We start from the raw sequence: 18,918 nt of genomic DNA, 5'->3' as shown, positions 1-18,918 counted from the left end.
TAGCTGTCTAGCAAAGAAATATCACTGGGACTGGAAGGGACCCCCGGGACCCCCCCAAAAATTTTCCGAACGCCTCTGTTGTTGGACTTTCCAGAACTTTCTTGGTTGCAAGGGAAAAGTCCAAGCTACATGCTGCTACCGTGTTTCTTGGGGAAGCTGTGCCCCTTGGTGGAATCAACAGATTATGGAGAGTCCTTTGATCGTTGCTAGATTTTCTTGCTCATTATAATGTAAAAAAGGGAAATTGACATGGATTGAAGGACATGGACGTAGAAACTTGTATTCTGTATTGTGGATTATTTGTTCCGTTACACCCTTTTTTATAAGGACCATTAAATTTAAGTTCAGGCTGGCTGTTCTCGATTTTTTCGAAAATCTGAGGCTGGATTGTTCTTAATTTTTTCTTAATCTAATAGGGTGTAAGCAGTGAGAGTGCTAGCTTTTTCGCTCTAGGCTGGTGTTCAGGCCTCATTTGCCAACAAAGTGAGTGAGACAGCCTTAATTTGCTGACAAATTTGAATATTCACCGAAAAAGCACCCAAAAATCGCTGAAAAAACGCTGTTCAAAATTGCACTTTGCAGAAGCTCAGCCTCAGCTTGTTCTTAATTTTTTCTTAATTTTTGACCAGTTTTGAGGCTCGTGTTCTTATAAAATTATTCTTATAGAAAAAATGTAGCTAGGAGCAGCGGCAATCATTGATATCAGAAACCAGCTTTGCGCCGACTCTTCTCGAACTAAAGAATTTGATCTATAGAAAAAAACAAGTGGCCAACTTTAGATTTGTTTTGTATGGCCAAATTCTACTTTTTCTGCAGTTCTTATCAATGTTTTAGCAACAAGAGCCTTTCCCTTGTTATCATGATAGCACTATACAATTGCCTCCGGGCATATTTTGGATAAAGCATTTCCAACGAAAAATACGTTAAAAATTCGTTGCTTGTTTCATATACAAAAACCAGCTACTGAAGTTGAACAGCAATACAAGGAACTCCTGTCTAGCTGCTTTAAAAGGACAGCAAAGATATTTGAACGCTAATGAATCAAGTACGCTTTATTATAAATATAATACGCCACTTTCGATACCTGGTTGAGAATTTTGACCTATGTGATATATTGGGCTTTGACAAGAAAAAATCAATATTTATACATATTTAAGTCTCTTTTGATTTCACAACAGCCTCTAAATCATTTCTCTTTATATACTCATATTATAGCAATTTTACATCGTCAGAAGTTTAATTAACGAAAAAGTTACAAAGTACACAGAAACAAAACTGAACATCTTGTTCTTATAAATACGTTGCGTATCAAAATGAGATGTAAGATAAAAACATTCTAAATGTGTGTCAAAGCTGAGTGTAAAGTCCTAACCCAATTGATAAAGATTCATAGCTGTTTACAAATTCTCTATAATATATATTTAGATATATTCCCAAATTGATTCAAGTGAGCCTAAGATTCTCGTGTGTAAATGCAAATTGATTTCTTTAAAATTACTTTGTGAACCTTAATGGGAATCTTGGATATAAAGAAGAAATGATAAAAGTCATAATGGGGTCAAGCAATTCTCTGCTTTCCTTTTAGAGCACTAGAGATTGGCACTCGATTTTTTGCATTGAGTTTTGAAATGCACTAAGAAAAACAACAAGTGAAACTATTGTAGGAACTACATTTCGCAGAGTTCCTGTACACATTTGTATTGACGTAAACAGGCCTACAGGCCTACTTCCATCTTCCTTGAAACGAAGAATATATACAGCTTAATAAATTCCGGGGGTGGCAGTGGACAGCAGACTACCCAGTACCAAAACAAATTTGGGTAATCAACCCCAATATTGATTCAGCATTTCACTGTTTAAGGATTCCTTCCTATCTCCCCATTGTGCAAAGACCAGATAAAAGAAAGGTTGATCTCTCTGTCAAGGCCAACATAATAAAACTATAAAGTAAACCCAGCATTGTTTACTATTTACACATTTCTTACTAGATTATATGTATAGCAAGTAGAAGTGTCATAAATTAAGAAACGTAACTTAAGGATAAATTCTGTATACCATATATTTACAAAGGTGTATATATTCTTTTAATCGAGATTAGCTAACTGTACTCTATGCGAACCGTATTTACAATTGGACCAGGCACAATAAAGCTCTTCTGGCTACAACAACGACATTTCGAAATGTTTCTCTTGGACGAGTCTCAGTTGACATTTTTCCTTTGATCATGAAATCACGCCTCTTTTACCGCATAGATATATAACTAAACCGATTATTTTCTAGTTACTAAATTCCACAGAAATGTCGGTTATTGTCACGCCAGTGTATCTTGGAACTCTATATACCTTAAATAAGACACTGACGCCTTCTTTGCCACTGTAAAAATGTCAAAATATCCGAAAAATAGGAAAACGCCATCTATATACCCTTGCGTTAAGATTTGCATTAAGAATTCCAATAAGTGTTATTTTCGCGCTAATTAATTCCTTCCATCCTAAATTTGTCCTTCACAGGGGTACCAAGAAGAAATGCTTCTTGACTGAGTTCCTAAACTCGATTGTATGTCCAAATCAGAATCTGTGTCGTGTTCTTCTTCTTTAATTGTCATGCTATCGATGTTGTTGTTGTTGTTGTTGTGTTCTTGCCCCTTCTCAATGCCTGCGTTACCTGAAAAGAGGAAGGAAATTGAGAAGTTATTCACACTTTCTATATGAACCCAACAGAAATCGTTTGAACCCTTTTCTTTACAGATCAGTGTTGTGTTAATGTAAAGGTTGTACTTTATTTACACGCACATGTGGGAATAGAGTTATTCATAAACAACCTGTGATTAAAAGGGGTATCAGTTGAGCTGAAGAATATTTAGTCTCAGTCAGAAATCTTAGTGACCACTTTATTGACTTCTCTAAAACACACAACAATCAGAAGGTTACATTCCGTATCTGCTTCCCAAAAACCATTCTAAATAACCTCGTTGTACGGAAAGTTTGTTATCTTAGGCTGCCAGAACCTTTGCCTGTCCAGCGTGAAAACTTCTGTTAAACGATGTGATCGGTAAATAATAAGTAACAAAAACCTAGGAACTGAAAATTGTAAATTTATAAAACCCTTTCAAAATTAGAAAATAGAGAGAAAAGAAAGAAATCACAAGTAATACCCCGTAACAACGAATACCCCGTGATTTCAAATTCTATCGTTTGAAAGACAAACTGACACCTGAATTAAAATCCGAAGAATTTGGGTGACATTCTAGATTCTTTTTGCTCGATTGCCCAAACCTTTAAGGCAGGCCATACCTCTCCTCTCCCAATTGTGCTCAAAGAATTATTGCTTCAAGTAACCACAATATAGAATCTAAACTTTCCTAGGTAACAAATGTAGATGACAAAACAACCCTTTTTCCGGCAAGTGTCCTGAAAATTTGATTCGACTAACCTGATTTATCTTTCTGGTTTGCCGGGTGGACCGGTGACGATTCTACGCTCTCAACTTCTTCTTCCTCAGATCCAGAAGGTGATGGTGAAATACCATGTAGTTTCATGTGTTTACGTAGAGAACTAGGGTGCGTATAACTTTTATTACAGCCTCTTATATGGCAGTTGTAGGGCTTATCCGAAGTGTGCACATGCATGTGTTTCTTTCTGTCGCTTGAATTGGCAAACCGCCGGTCACAGCCTGGAAACTCACAAGGAAACGGCTTCTCCCCTGCAAAATTGAAACAGTGAAAGAGAGTGAACTCTGAATAGAATTTTCGATGTCGAGATTTACAACCCTAGGTTATAATTAAGATGATAAAAATAAATAATTTATTAAAAGTTTGCAGAGACAATAGCGTCAAGCTAATTAAGGCCAACTATACTAAATGACTTCAAAAAGCCCAAATTTGAAATAAAAAATTTACACAATTTTCAGCTGCAGTCAAAAGTTTTGATAGACTTATTGTTTATTTCAAAACTCGCTAATAATTGGGACTCTGATTTCTCTTGGCAGAGCCTGCCATAGTTCTTGACCAACAATCCTGATAGTATTGCGGAGTATCACTATCACTGGTAACAGTGCAGTTCCTGTTAATCCAGCGTAAAACTTTCTCAAAAAACCTACTCCTGTATTAGAAATTGAACAGTTTCTAATTACTCTGTTAAAAATCAGATGAAAATGCTACTTTTAAACGATAAGGGATCTATTCCCAGTTCAATTGACAAAGATAACAGAAAGAATAACGGATTGCAACCGATAAGGTGACCCTCTTTTTACTCATCTTGTATTATTACCATTTGTGTTCCTAAAAAGTAGCTCTCTAGCAGTTGGCATTTAAAATAACCTTCAATAAACCACTAGTAAACTGATTAAGAAAACTGATTTTCTTTCGTGAGCTTATTTTTCAAAAAAACAGTCTGTGCCAACATTGAAACAATGAATCAGACCCAACAAGTTGAAACAACCCTAAAGCCATGGCAAAACGACTAAACATTTGTTTAGCCAAAAGTTGAGTGAAAAGTTTCGTCGTTTTGCCACCCTGTTTAGTGTTGTTTAGTCGTGCTGTGTTTAGTTGAGCAAAGTTTGATCTGGTCAAAAATGTTGTTTGGTGTTGTCTAGCAAATGTTTAGTCGTTTTGCCACCAATTAATTATTTGTTGTGATCGCGCAGGCGCTCTAGCTGTAGAAATCCAAAGGTTTTCGTCTGTTTTAGTTGGGTTTCCTGTCTCTACGGGACCAAAAAAGCCTTTATGAGACATCTGCGTATCTCGTTGTACGCCACTGTGTCTTCTTCAACAGTCAACTTAGTTGTCAATGATCTAAAAAGTCTTTTCTTTCCCCGTCGCTTCATCCGATTCTTATTTTCTGCCACTGCTTGTGCATGCAACAAAATAAACCAAAAGCAAATTCCTATGAAAGATTTCCTACAAGCCAACAGTGCATAGACAGCTCGCAATTCAAAAAAGTTGAGTGAAGTTTAGTGAAAAGTTTAGTCTCGTTTTGCTACCCTCGCTAAACTTCGTTCAACTTCACTAAACAAAATATGAGTGAAAAGTTTAGTGAAATGTTTATTCGTCGTTTTGCAAGGGCTTTATAAAAACTGATCGACATTTGACTGGATGAGGTGAGTTTTCCTTTCACCCGGTAAATCATTCTGTGATACTCCAGGGGGCATGTTGTGGGTCGTGCTGGGCGCCAGGGTCAACAAGAAAGATTATAAAGTAATTACTAGATATCAAGCTATGTATCCGCTTCAGTTTCTTTAATGTTCACTTGCCGCCAACCTTAATTGCAAACTAAATGTGAGAACCAAGTAATTTTCAAAAATCACTCACTCAAAATCTCAAAATGCCAGCATGAGTTTACCAATTTTCAGATTGAGGCATTAAGTACATTGGCATGCACCTATTATAGTAGGATTTTAAAAGGAAACACTAAACATGTCACTTTGGAAATAAATCTTTTGGCGGTGAGTGCAGAAAGGTGCCAGTTTGCATGCAAATATTCGATGGTGTATTCAGCCATTCTGCTATACATCACATTCTCTCAACCGTTGTCAAGAGGTTGAGATATGTCAATTTACTTATCGTGAAAATCAACGCTGTGATCAAACAGATCATCACTATCAGTAACATTTTAATCGCAATCCCGTCTTTATAATGATGGAAAAATCGAAAAGTGCGATTCTATATGATCAGAATCACTATAATCATTACTGTCAAAATAATGATCAACAACAACAACAGCAACACTTACAGCAACAACAACAACTTCAATCTACCCAGAAAACAAGAAAAATTTCACCTTGACCAAAAGCAAGATAAAAAAGTCAACATGGCCTAACGATGAATGCATTAATAATTGACATTTTAAACTGTTATCAATTAAATCAAATTATTTCTAAAAACGGTACCTGTATGCGTCCTTTTGTGTATTTTTAGATTTTCACTTCTTGCAAACAGCTTTCCACAACCAGGAAACGGACAAGGAAAAGGTTTTTCTCCAGTGTGAACTCGAATATGATTCACCTAAAAACAAACAAGCATCATAAGAGGAAGTCATTCTAAGATGCAAATCCATGACATTTTTAAAATGTTTTCCTTTGAAAGATTTAATTAACAGGCGTTGATTATTTCCAGAAACGTTTTACGTATTCTAGGGTTTTCAATCAGAGACTGCAATGTCTTGATTCAAGATAAAAACACTTTTTTCCCCATGAATCAAATATAAATCTATGAGGCCTGCATTAGAGAGATTCATTGAAACGGGCTTTATCTTCGTTTCTTTAACCGATCTGTCGTACAAGCTTTTTGCTTTTTACAACTGAACATAGCGCTCAAGCGTCAGGGGGATTGAATCACAAATGACGAATTTCCGACAATAGGTAATGCCATTCAGTCAAGAATCCTTTTTAGTGATAGTCCGGATGAAAGCAAAACTCTTTCATGTTAATTTAATTTCACGAAAAGCAAGGAAGTATTTGTACAACGTTCATGAAACACTTTTGAAAGACTTATGACAACGTTTGATAGTTTGGGGGTATCTTTAGGTTGCTTAAACTCATTAACACGCAATACTTTCAAGGGATGATAGAGTAGGCAACACCCTTTCGATTTGCTGTTTGCGCGTTCCAGTACAAAAAACAAAACTCTTTAATGACACTTGCAAGTAACCTTTTGCGATGATGTAAAGCCGATTGCGTTGAATGCAAGATTATTTCATAAGCCCTTCCCATTAAAAGTGTTCTTAATACACTAATACCAAACACCCTTTTCCTCAAATCTATATTACGAGGCATTATGAGCTAATCTTTGATGCAAGATATTGTCAAGGCTGCTTGCAGTAAGAATGGCAGTAGAGCTTTACTTCTTATATTGCCTATTTAATACGTGAAGACGACGCGGAAAGAAAAAACTCTCAGAAACTGGAAGTGACTATGTCTAGCAATATATCTGTCGCCTGTGCTTCAATAAGTTCAGCATCATCATGTAAGCCCCTGCTCTAAAAGTATCACACTCAAGCATGTTTTATTACAATGCGTTATATAGATATCGTGCGCATTGTATTCGTCTCAAGATAAAGACACAACCATCTTTGTATAAACATCATAACATGAATTTGTGTCAAAAGTTACGCTTGTGCGCACGGTCTTATCTTTTCCAATTTCAAGAACCGAAATATCAGATTTCGAAATAAAGCTCCAGAAAAATATTGCTGGAACAGGGCAGTTAACCCAGAACCCCAGTCATCTTTCACACTTGTCTGTACATAATGATAATCATTTCAGAACATTTCTAATTTATTCCCAAGATTAGGGCCTCTGACAGAGGTAGGGTCGGGGCCATGACCCCATATTTTGCAAACAAAAGAAACTTTCCACTGTCTAACACCCCTTTTGCCACTGCCCCCAGGCACCGCGCAGCCATTGGGCTAGCACGGGCTATAGCCCCTCACTTTTTTGCAATAACAGGCTAGAAAAGTTTTAGAAAGATTACTCTAGCGGATCTTTGGAAAGTTTAGCCGAAGGGATTGTAGAAAGTAGCGTACTCCTTGACCGGGAATCCTTTTTGTTCATTTTCTAGGTGTTTTATCTTGTTTAATGACACGATGCTTGGTGTTTTATTATCCTCAAGCTAATTTTATCTTATTTTGTAGTTATTGATGTCTTCTCTAAATCAGACTGTTTATAAAAACGCAGTGGAAATAAGCAAATATTTCCTAAAAGGGGCATTTTCCGGCGTTCTAGAGGGCGTGACCTTGAAAAAATCTTTACACCCTTTTCAGCAAACCCCTCCCCCCCCCCCCCCCATCTACCTTTAGACTGGTCTGCGGTGTCGGAGCTTATGAGGATACTTATCATTTGTGCAAAACTCTTTTGGCCAGAAGAAAAACTTTAATGTGCGAAGTTGCATATGGTACAAGTTGGTTGTTGCTTAAAAATCATGTTGGTTGTGCCGGAGGTTCTGAAGGTCAGTTTTCTAGCTTAATGAGGGAGATGCGAAATTTTTCGTTGCTTATGGAAATCAAAGCTTGAACGTGTATTGTCCAGAAAGGGGACTTGCCGGGGATCTATAAGCTGAGCAACTTGTCAAAAGTAAGGATTGCGGATTTCCACATCACAGTATTACAAAACATCTCGTTAATTTATATCCATAATTTAAAGCCTCTGTTTGGCGACCATCTAGCCATCTATATAACCTCTATTTAATTCCATTGCAAAAACCGTTCGGGAGGTCAGCATAAAGTAAATTCCTTTCATTAAAAGCTTGCACTCGAGAGTTTGTGCATAACAAAAACATAAATTATCTGCAAACGTGATGCTGGGCCAACCACCTGAAAATTGACTGTGATTTTAACTTGACTTTGCTGTAGTCGCGTCACCTATACACTCAATTGCGGGCTCAAAATTCAATTAGGCCTCACATCAGAACGTCTGTCGACAAATCTTCGTACGAATTCCACAAATCAACGACGATACATATGTCACTTATGTGTGTTGTAAAAATTTTCACCCCAACCATTATGGATTTTAATATTCAAACAAAGGTATTGTGCCAATGGTACCTAAATAACATTGCTAGGGGTGACAGAAAAGGCCGTCTCCTCGCATGGGCTGTTCTGGGGCCCTCATCTCGGATGGTGACACTCTGGTCACATTAGAAGCTCGATCTAGTCGTTTTTATAGATCAGTGCTAAATAAGAGGGTTATATCAAGCGGGCGCGAAGCGGGCGTGAAAGAAGGAGCTGAATGCTTATTCAGTGACAATTAGGCTTGTTTAGTGACAATTCAAGGACACAGACTGTAATTTTACAGTGAAAATAAACATTTCGGCCGAAAATTTGTTGCTAAACAGCATTGTTTATTCAATTCATCCTTCGGTTTGTTTTGTAGCAAGGGGCGTTTCCTGTCATTTATTGCTCTCAATTTACCTTGCTATTTGTTTGCTTTCAAAACAACTCCTCCGTCGTAAGCACAGTTTGTCGCTAGATTAAAAAACAATTCGAGAAAACGAATTAGCCTGCAATAGTTTCTTCTGAGATGAGTGGTACGAATAAAATAATGCGAAATCGGACATAATAATAATAATGATGCTGATGAAGAAATTAAGAGCATTGGACTTTCAATGCCGCTAATTCATACTATGAACCATCGCGCCCGCCCCCTTTCCATATCTTGGCTATGCAACACACTATCTCATAATTATTTGGTTTGAAATAACAACGAGAATAAACTAAACGACATAATGCGCAAATTGATAACAAAATAATGTAGCGATGTTCTAAACGAGCAGTTTGGCTGAGCCTAGCGTAAATCAGTTTTTGTATTCACTGTGATTAAATTGACAAACAACTGAACTGAAAGGCAAAGTCGAGCAGCAAGACACTTGACCTCTGCAATGTCGAAGGGTAATGTATCACTGCCATCAGCGAATCACTACTACTTACACAAAATGCAGACCAAAACCACGGAAGAAGGGACTATCCGGAACCGTAACAAGAAATGTCTCTCCGTAAAAGGGGAGGTGTTTATTTTCTATAGAAAAGGCTTTCTTAAGATAGCACAACACTGCCATGAAGTACACTCTTTTTATATAAGAACCAGTAAATTTAAGTTCAGATCTGAGGCTAGATTGTTCTTAATTTGTTCTTAAATTAAGAGGGTGTAAGCAGTGCGATTGCTAGCTTTTTCACTCTAAGGAGGTGTTCCGGCCTCATTTGCCAACAAAGTGAGTGAAACAGCCTTGATCTGCTGACGAATTTGAATATTCACCGAAAGAGCACCAACACATCATCGCTAAAAATCCTCGATTTTGAGAAAAAACGCTGTTCAAAATTGCATTTTGCAGAAGCTCAGCCTCAGCTTATTCTTAATTTGTTCTTAACTTTTGACCAGTTTTGAGGCTCGTGTTCTTATAAAATTGTTCTTATAAAAAAAGAGTGTATATTTGAAGCTTTGCAGTTTACCGTAATTTTAGGTTTATTATATCAACCTGAAACATTTTTAACCAAATGAACAGCAAATCAAACTGCCGTCATCCAGAAAGGCTTTTCATATCTTGTATCACCTCTAAGAATATTTTCGGTACATTCATTCTTATGAGAACCAGTAAAATTGCCATCACACCAGCTGTTTTTAGTTCCTGAAAATCTTTGAGACTGAACTGTTCTTGTTTTGTTTTAATTGTTAGAATGTAAGGTAAAGAAATTCTGTAGCAAGATAATATCAAACTGCATCACAACACTGAATGTGGTGTTAACAATGCTGGTATTGCTTTTCATGACATTAACAAAAAGCACCCTCAGTCTTCAAAGATGTAACGTGTCTTAAAGATATATCGATAAAGTTTAAATTTATTTAGGCCAATAATGCTATCAGTTTTTATCATCTGCACTTCACCACCGTTGATAGGATGAGCACAGGGGCGGATCCAGAGCAAACTTGAAGGAGGGGCAGTTGGTAGTGGGGGCGCTGAAAAATTTTCAAAAATTGGTGACGAGAGTACGTCGAGGGAGGGGCAACTACCCCTAGTTGCCCCCTACCCTTAAATCCGCCACTGCATGAGCATATAAGTACTTCTGTGTGCCATCTGAACAGCCTTAGCTTGTATGTTATTGGTTCTTAACATTTAACTCGTAAAGGGGCTTGTTTTATCGGAGAATGTCTCTTGTAAAAAAGAATATACGTGAAAAATATTGGACCATGGAAAGACCCCTGAGGGACTCCAGATCTGAATTTGCTACTACTTGCTGTTGTTGAAGCAATGAAATAAACAGGCCTTACCAGCTTATACTTTGCTTTGAAAGGCAGCAGACTTCGCGTGCAGTTCTGCCAGTAGCATACATACTCGTTGTTATCCAATCTGCTAACATGCTCGTCGTTTAAATGTCTAACAATATCTTGCATGACTGTAAATTGCTTTCCACAAGGTTTTGTTTTAGGAAACGGTTGCTGGTCTAGCCATAAACACGTTAGAACCTGGTTCATTGGCTGTCGCATGTACCTGAAATGAAATTTCTGCATTAAAAATGTGGCAGCATTCATTGAAATTCAGAAGCAGCAGCAATACAAGCTGCGGCGGAGTAAGGGATGAGAGGTGTAGCCATGACAACGTCATTGGGGCCAATGCCCTTTATAGAACAGAAACAGTCACCAATGGACCATTTCTGTCGAGGGGTAAATCCCTAAATTAAAATCTCGTACACTTTGGTGGGATATAAACCTTTGTAGCTGGAAATACTCCAGAAAAGCCTTTTGTTTTCGTGAAAATCCAGAAATTTAGGCCCATGTTTAGAAGAATTAGGTTGGACCAAGTGGGGGCTAGAAACCCCAAAAACTCTACTGTACAAACATGTTTGTTATTACAATTAAGCGCTTATTCTTACAAAACAAATCCCTACAAATTTCACTAACTATCAGTATGTTGTAATAGCCATGGCTTGAATTTTCTCTGACTTTTTAAGTATATGCGAGTTTAATGTTCAAAATCGGGAAAGCCCAAGTACCAAGAAACAAAATGGCATTTCATCAAATACTTGGGCAGTTTGATTGACTTTGGTGGAAAGTTTAGAAATGTTCTCAGGTTTTTTAAAGATGCACTGCGTAGATGCACTGCATCGAGGGGGAAATCACTCTATGAAAATCTCGTACACCTTTGGTCGAAATCAAATTGCTTATGTGAAAATCCTTGGAAATCCTTTTGTTTTCTTCGATATCTTGCACGCTGTTTGAAAGAGTGAGTTGCCCTTTGCACTGCAGAGCTCCTTTCCTACTCTCGCGTCATTCCTACTTCTTACCTATTCATCGGCTTTTGGTGCCGTTCCGTTACATATGGTGGTGCCCGGCAAAAGGGGCAGTGGTGTGTCGGCCTTCCTTCCCAACAAGATAGAGGAATTGACACATAATGGAAATTTCATGAAAAAATTGACAGGCAATTAATACTTGCAATATCGTTTTGATATTGGAATATAGTATAGGAAAACTCCCCTTTCTGACAAGCCGTAATATTGCACCAAAAGCATAAATACATACATGGATTTCATTGAAATTCGATTGATTTGAGCTGAGGGGCAATTCATTTATGGAGTGACTAGCCCTTCGAGCTGTGCCATTCCGAGGGGCAAATCACTCTTGAAAATGGTGTACGAGATTAATAATCACTAGTGATTAATTTGCGATTAAATCAATTTTGTGTGTGATTAATTTGATTTTTAATGATAAAAGTGATTAATTTTTTTAAGTGATAAATTGAATTTGCATCAAAAGAGCTATCTTTCCTGAACATAAATGCATTAGCAACATGGATGCAAATAGCCTGAAATGAAAAACAATGAACAGGTGTTGAACCCCTTTTAAAAGACATTAAGACAAATGCATGTTTTCTGTTGTGTGAGCCATCTACTTTCGTCATAAGAAATTTAATTTGCATCAAAAGAGCGGTCTTTTTTATACAGTAGCGTTAGTAACATGGATGCAATTAGCCTGGGATGAAAAACATTGAACAGTTCTTGAACACCTTGCAAAAGACATTAAGGCAAATGCATGTTTTCTGTTGTGTGGGCTCTCTATGCTCTTTATCTGAATTTGAATATGCATCAAAAAGCTTAAATCTTTCCTGAACAATAGCATTAATAACATTGACGCAAATAGCCTGAAATGAAAAAAAAGTGAATAGCACCTTGTAGGCAAATACATGTGCTCTGTTCTCTGCCCCTCGCAAGTAATATCGCCATTGGAAAATGAAACTGTCATTCCTGAAACTTTCACCGATAGAAAAAATTACAGGTTCCGGAATTATGGAACTTGATTATCAAATTTTATTTGGGGAAGTAACAAGAATCTGATATAATCATTTCTCATGAATGTAACAGTTGCAACTGCAACAGCCGGAACTGTCTTGATCCGCCCTGCAGCAATCAACGAGAAATGACTGAAAAATGACTGCTATCTTGTGTGGTTTTCGGTCAGATCAACTTCAGTGGCATTTGGGCAACAAAAACAGCCATAGTTGTTTCAGTGACCCCGGCATCATAACGTGGCCTTAATTTTTGCTCCATCGCAGGGTACTTGTTGTTGTTTTGTTTATGTTTTCGAGAGTGTTCATGAACAGTTTGGAAAAATGTGAAAGGGACATTCTAAATATTGCATTTTTCAATAACACATGCCGATAAACGTAGTCAAAGATTCTAATGTTTGTTTTTAGGTAATTTTTGTGATTAAAGTTATACTTTGTGATTAATTTGATTTTTTTAATGTGATTAAATTGTGATTATTCTCGAGAGCGTACGTGATTTTAAGCAATGATTTGCCCCTCGAATTCAAAACTAGCGTTCCCCACATTTTCGTTGCAAAGCATTGGATATTCCATAGTAACAAAATTTACCCTACAGCTCAAATGTTGGTGTAAACTACTTCCTTTTCGCAACCTAGCCACAAATCTTTATAAACACTTAAAAAAATATTAGGCACTTGTAATTGAGAGACACAAAGGAGACTGTCGTTGGCTCATCTTGGCGATATTTGCTTATTGACACGAAACGCGTGAGTACCCAAGGCTCCTGAAAGAAACCATTCATCAGCTTAGCGCTTCTGTTCTAAGATAAACAGAATTTGGTGGCAGGGCTTGTAAAAACTGGAAGTCAGTCGCTTTAAACAATTTCCTGGTATCGAAGGCCATTGTAAGAGCCTTCCGATGTTTCCGAGTTTAAGAAAACCAGCGTCGCCATCTTGCGAAAAAGAATCAATTGCACCACGTGCTAATTTTCACACTTACTTCATACTTCCCGTTCAAAAGTTGTCAGAACACACATGATTAAGCAATAATAAGCAAATTTGCCAAGCCAGAAACTTTGAATCAATAAGGAGTGGCCAGTGAATCATGGAGTATTGCTATTTCTTAACGTCATTCTGAAATAATGAGGACGCGACCTAAACAACTTTCTTTTCGTATTTTCAGACCCCTGAGGCTAAAAAAGCAAACCAAAGATTGTGATTAATAGAATATATCTACGCTAACAAAATATGCACAGACTTCATAAGACTATGATTTTTAAAGGAATATTCGAATTCCAATTTAGCAATCTTCGTATTGTTGGCCAGGAACAGTAGCAAAAATCTTTGTTCACTAGCAGAAGCTATTACTGAAATTTCAGAGTCGATTGTGAGGATGACAGTCTATCTATCCTTAGCAGCAAATCTCAGTACCAATTGTTTCTGTGAAAATTCATTATTTTAACATAAACATCTTTAACATTCGGGTCCTATGTCCTATGAAGAATTTTGGATGCTTCTGAAGAATTTAAATCCTTGATTATAAAAAGTATTTCCAATTATTTTCGACTACTGAAGTTTCTCATCTTTTTGAAAGTCCAGTAGTAATTTTGTATACTTTGGTAAGATTCCTGTCAAAAGTTGGTGCTTTTCATATAAAAAACCAACAGAAAGTTTAAATGAAATTGCGAAAGATTTATGGGCCCAGTTCATTACACTTCGAAAATCGATTGCGCAAACTTGATCCTAATATGTCGCTACTAGACGTTTTGGACTTTTGGCAATTAAGGCAATGCCGATATAAGAGTAAATACCGCATTTCACAAATCTTTGCAAAACATTTCAGCTAAAGGCAGCTGTAAGTAAAGGCTGGACATTTGCATTTAACCAAGCAGTGCCCTTGTTGGTACACTTGAGTTAAAATTGAGCAGCTCAAAGATTTGAGCCATCTTTTACATCTTTTTGACAATGCATGAACTGAGAACCCCAAACAGAGAATAGGGAAAAGTCTTGCAAACGTTTAAACTCCTGCAAACAGGGTACTATTTCTCTCTCTATTTATATATCTGTAAGGGTAACCTGTAATGACAAGTTACTTATTTCCTTTTACACTCTTTTTTATAAGAACAATTTTATAAGAACATGAGCCTCAAAACTGGTCAAAAGTTAAGAACAAATCAAGAATAAGCTGAGGCTGAGCTTCTGCAAAATGCAATTTTAACAACGTTTTTTCTCAAAATCGAGGATTTTCAGCGATGTGTGGGTGCTTTTTCGGTGAATATTCAAATTTGTCAGCAAATTAAGGCTGTCTCACTTACTTTGTTGGCAAATGAGGCCAAAACACCTCCTTGGAGCGAAAAAGCTAGCAATCGCACTGCTTACATCCTTTTAATTTAAGAACAAATTAAGAACAATCCAGCCTCAGATTTTCGAAACAGTTAAGAACAGTCAGCCTGAATTAAATTTACTGGTTCTTATAAAATAAAGAGTGTATTGAGAAAATGTTTAAACAAATTGGTATGTCAGTTACAACTTGTAAAACTGTAAAGATATGGAAAACAGTAAAAACTAGAACCGTAATTCCAATCCTGAAAATTCAAAGTTCCACTACATCTACATGGTACAAACTCTAGTTGCGTCTATCGATGCTCTGAACAATATATATAAAGGAGGAGCATGGGCTTCATTGAAATGATGCACAACAATACAGGGTTATGACGCAATTCTTGACTTAGGTTACTTCCTTTGATATTTTGCATCAGCTGATTCTCGAATAGGTTTTAAACTAAAGCACCAAAAGCACGACTTGAGGTTTGTTAGACGGGCAGGCTCTGAGACCTAATATTAAATTAATCTATCTATATTACAATAAAAGAGATATGCATACTATTTCAAAAGTAGCATTTGTATCACAAAATCACCATTTAAGCCCAGCACTTTTAAATACTCAATGAAGCTTACAGAGCAGCATTTTACCTAACCTATCTTGCACGAGAAATCTCCAAAGAAAAGAGGGCCTACCCAAAAAGCTTATGGTTTTTGTTAAATTAGGCTGTAGACCAGGGAGAACTAGCCCGTTCTTCGCTTAATACGATAATAAATATATCTTTAAATTTAGCAGTCAATTGATGGTTTCAACAACAAACTGCTAATATATTAAAAGATTCAATGATATGCGGCACAATCGATTCCTTTCTGGTACCCCTTCACAATGATATGTCTACGCCACGTACATTCATTGTAGTGAAACCTAAGTGGTATATAAGAAATATACCCATGTGTAGAATATTCAATCATCCGATGATGCCATTAGACCCTTGCTTGTTTATATCTTCAATTATTGTCGAATTGATAATTCGCGACCCAAGTCTCGACCTAAAATTGTCCTTCGTCTTTGTTGGCAATGGTTTTATCTTTGAAAAGAAACTGGCGACAGACAAACGAATGGAAAGCAAAACGGAAAGCGTGTTTGCAAACAACGATCATGTCATTTCAGTGTTAATTACTCTCTAGTTTGCATTATGACTAAGAGCAATAAACAACACTGGAGTTACATGATCCAGGGAATTCATGTATCTAACAAACACAAGGCAAAGATGCAAGCATATCAGGGCCAAGAGACCTAAGCATAAATATTGCAATGAGAACTGGCAACATCTAATAATCTTCGTTTAAGGAAAATGAGCATGATCCTTTTGAAGACAGAGACTTTTCACATGCAAGTTTGTGCAATGTCATAAACGACTTTTTTGGGACCCTTTGGACAAAGTTTTGTACTCATTCAAAATACCCGTTCATAGCCCTTCGAGCGCGCTCAAAATCGGCTGATCATAAAGTTTTCTTATAAGAAGTAGGCCAGCGTGAGGTTGCAGTGAATTAACATTTATACTGACCAGTTATTTACCATACAGGCATTATTTTTTGTTGTAAAAACACCATGTTATGTTTTGTTTCGCTAAGGTTTGAGTAGAAGGAAATTTCATAAAGTGGTTTTGCAAAAATTTTTGAACTGTTTTTATTCACACATTCATATTTAAGGTCACCTGGTATAATTTTTCGATGTTATTTTTTAGTGTTGGGTCCTAATAACGTCGCACGTGGTCATTGCTAACAGCTAGAAAAAAGAGTAAAGGCCCACAGTGAGCCTTGCTAGGAACACAGTTGCTTCGAGTTCTTATCGTTCACCCAGCAAACCACATTAACTATTAAAAGCAAGAAAACTTACCAATACTGTGGATGTCCGAACGGAGCTTGTTGTGCATAGAACTCAGCTCGCGGCGGGAACAGGTCACTGATCTGTGGATAGGCTCTATAACCCATAGGATTGCCAAGAAGAGGTGACACAGTAGACCTTTGCACAGTGTTCTGGTCGTGAGAAGCCGTGAGTTGTGAATGGCTATAAAACGGATGAGGTTGCAGTGACTGCATTGAAGATTGCCTTAGTTCTACAGTGCCGTTCATCAGACTCACTGGCGAATGAAGATTTGTCCCGTTGCTGCCGAATACCCCAAAAGCATGGTTATATGCATTTGAGGTCGCCGTAGCTGACGTAGGGTCGAACATACCCGTGTGTGAAAGGAGAATCGTCTCGGGCTGCTGCTGCCGGGTACTCATCTCGAAGTCTGTTCTCTGCGGGCTGTGTGAGTTGATGAAACTACTGCCGTTCACCCCGACTCGCTGAAAAGGTGGACTCGCCGGGTTTGCGTTTGACGTAAAGTACCCACTTTTCGAAGTGTCACCAACCATTAGATTATTTGGAGTGTGCCTGTGTATGACTAAAGGTGATTCGGGAATCGCAGGCGATTGCTCCATAAAAGAGTTGAGAGAGAAATAGTTCGATGCCACGGTATCCTTCTGTTTGGATGCGAGGGCATTGATTATGACCCCATTTGAGGTTACAGACTCGTAGTTCTCGTCGTGTAGGCGATCTGGTGACTTGTTAAGATGGCTAGATAAGTCAACGGCCATTTAGAATCCAATCTAGGTCACGTTGTCCCAATTCGAGCTTATTCTCTGTTCTTAATCCACCGACTGTTCCGATACCCAGCTGTGCACAAGACTCGATTTCACGGACTTGTAAAAATCACGGAGAAATTGTTGCCTTATCTTTGCTAACGCTTCAACTGATCGTCCAATTTAAACGCAACAGCACGATTTTTCAACTATTTCTCGTATCAACATCAATTTACGCTGCAGGGGCATAATAGGAAGCGTCATTGCCGCTTAGATGACACTTTGACAATACTGTCGGCAAGCCTAGTGAGTTTTGATCTTGTTCGCAGCGCACCCGTTGATTTCACCTCCAAAAGGCCGGGACACCCTGCTTCTGTAAAAACATTGCCATGTTTTCACAATAGAGAAATTTAATTCATAATTTGTGAGATTTGATTAAGGCAATAATGATCAAGACAAGCTGCCTTTAACATAAATCGTTGCAAATACTTAAACTATTCTATAGCAAAAATTTTACTCCATTTTAAACAATTCTTCTAACAGAAACCTAGGGAAATACCTTATTGTTAGTAAGCCGGAAACAGTTGCTACGATTTTTTACAGAGTTGGTAATTCCGAGAAATAAAACATACTTTACAAGTTAGGTGACCACGAACTCTTCCTTTTATAACACTTAACACCACCCTTCTGAAATCAATGAATCGATGATCAACTGCTTTTTTTCATATGCGAAATAGCAAATAGACAATAGAGAAAATACAGCACCCTCATTTGGTTTATTCAATAAAACATTTTGCTCTGAAATGTCTAGTGGGGCATCTAACGTTTGTCCAGAGTCAAAAAGCAATAAAAATTATGATTATGATTATGATTATGATAAATGTGCTGGTGATGACATGAAGATTATTATGATTGCAGCATTAGAAATGGGCCATTTTAGCCAAGATATCTATCGAAAAATAATAATAATAATGGAAACTTTTCATTTTGAATTCCAGTTAAAACTACAATTACAAATCTCACTAATCTACAAATCTCAATAATAATAATAATAATTATAATAATAACAATATGGTTATAATATTGATCATGATTATAATGTTGCCGATAAAGATAAAAACTGACGCTTAAATTGCTGAAAAGAAGTGTCATAGATACATCCTGATCAATTTTATTTGAAATGGTGGGTATCCTAAACCCACCAGTGTGAACAACAAGACCCTA

The 18,918-nt window shown here is 37.3% G+C and overlaps 1 protein-coding gene across 1 annotated transcript; it reads right to left on the bottom strand.

Moving 5' to 3' along the window:
* Window positions 1–1,141: 1,141 nt before the first annotated feature.
* LOC135695265 (uncharacterized) lies at window positions 1,142–18,441 on the bottom strand. Its single transcript, XM_065214256.2, has 5 exons — window positions 16,967–18,441; window positions 10,756–10,975; window positions 5,887–6,001; window positions 3,433–3,702; window positions 1,142–2,664 (listed from the first exon to the last, which is right to left on the bottom strand). The coding sequence occupies exons 1-5, from the start codon at window positions 17,707–17,709 to the stop codon at window positions 2,492–2,494; spliced, it is 1,521 nt and encodes a 506-aa protein (XP_065070328.2). The 5' UTR covers window positions 17,710–18,441; the 3' UTR covers window positions 1,142–2,491.
* Window positions 18,442–18,918: the final 477 nt, after the last annotated feature.

This window comes from Rhopilema esculentum, chromosome 2, assembly GCF_057945365.1.
Source record: "Rhopilema esculentum isolate cy_ngs chromosome 2, ASM5794536v1, whole genome shotgun sequence".
NCBI lineage: Eukaryota > Metazoa > Cnidaria > Scyphozoa > Rhizostomeae > Rhizostomatidae > Rhopilema > Rhopilema esculentum.
This window is presented reverse-complemented; position numbering and strand designations above follow the sequence as displayed.

Coding starts and splice junctions, on each gene's coding strand:
- LOC135695265 (XM_065214256.2), bottom strand. CDS start 17,709: ATGGCCGTTGACTTATCTAGCCATCTTAACAAGTCACCAGATCGCCTA. Junction 10,976..16,966: donor TTCGGACATCCACAGTATTG/GTAAGTTTTCTT, acceptor ATTTCATTTCAG/GTACATGCGACAGCCAATGA. Junction 6,002..10,755: donor TCAAAGCAAAGTATAAGCTG/GTAAGGCCTGTT, acceptor GTTTGTTTTTAG/GTGAATCATATTCGAGTTCA.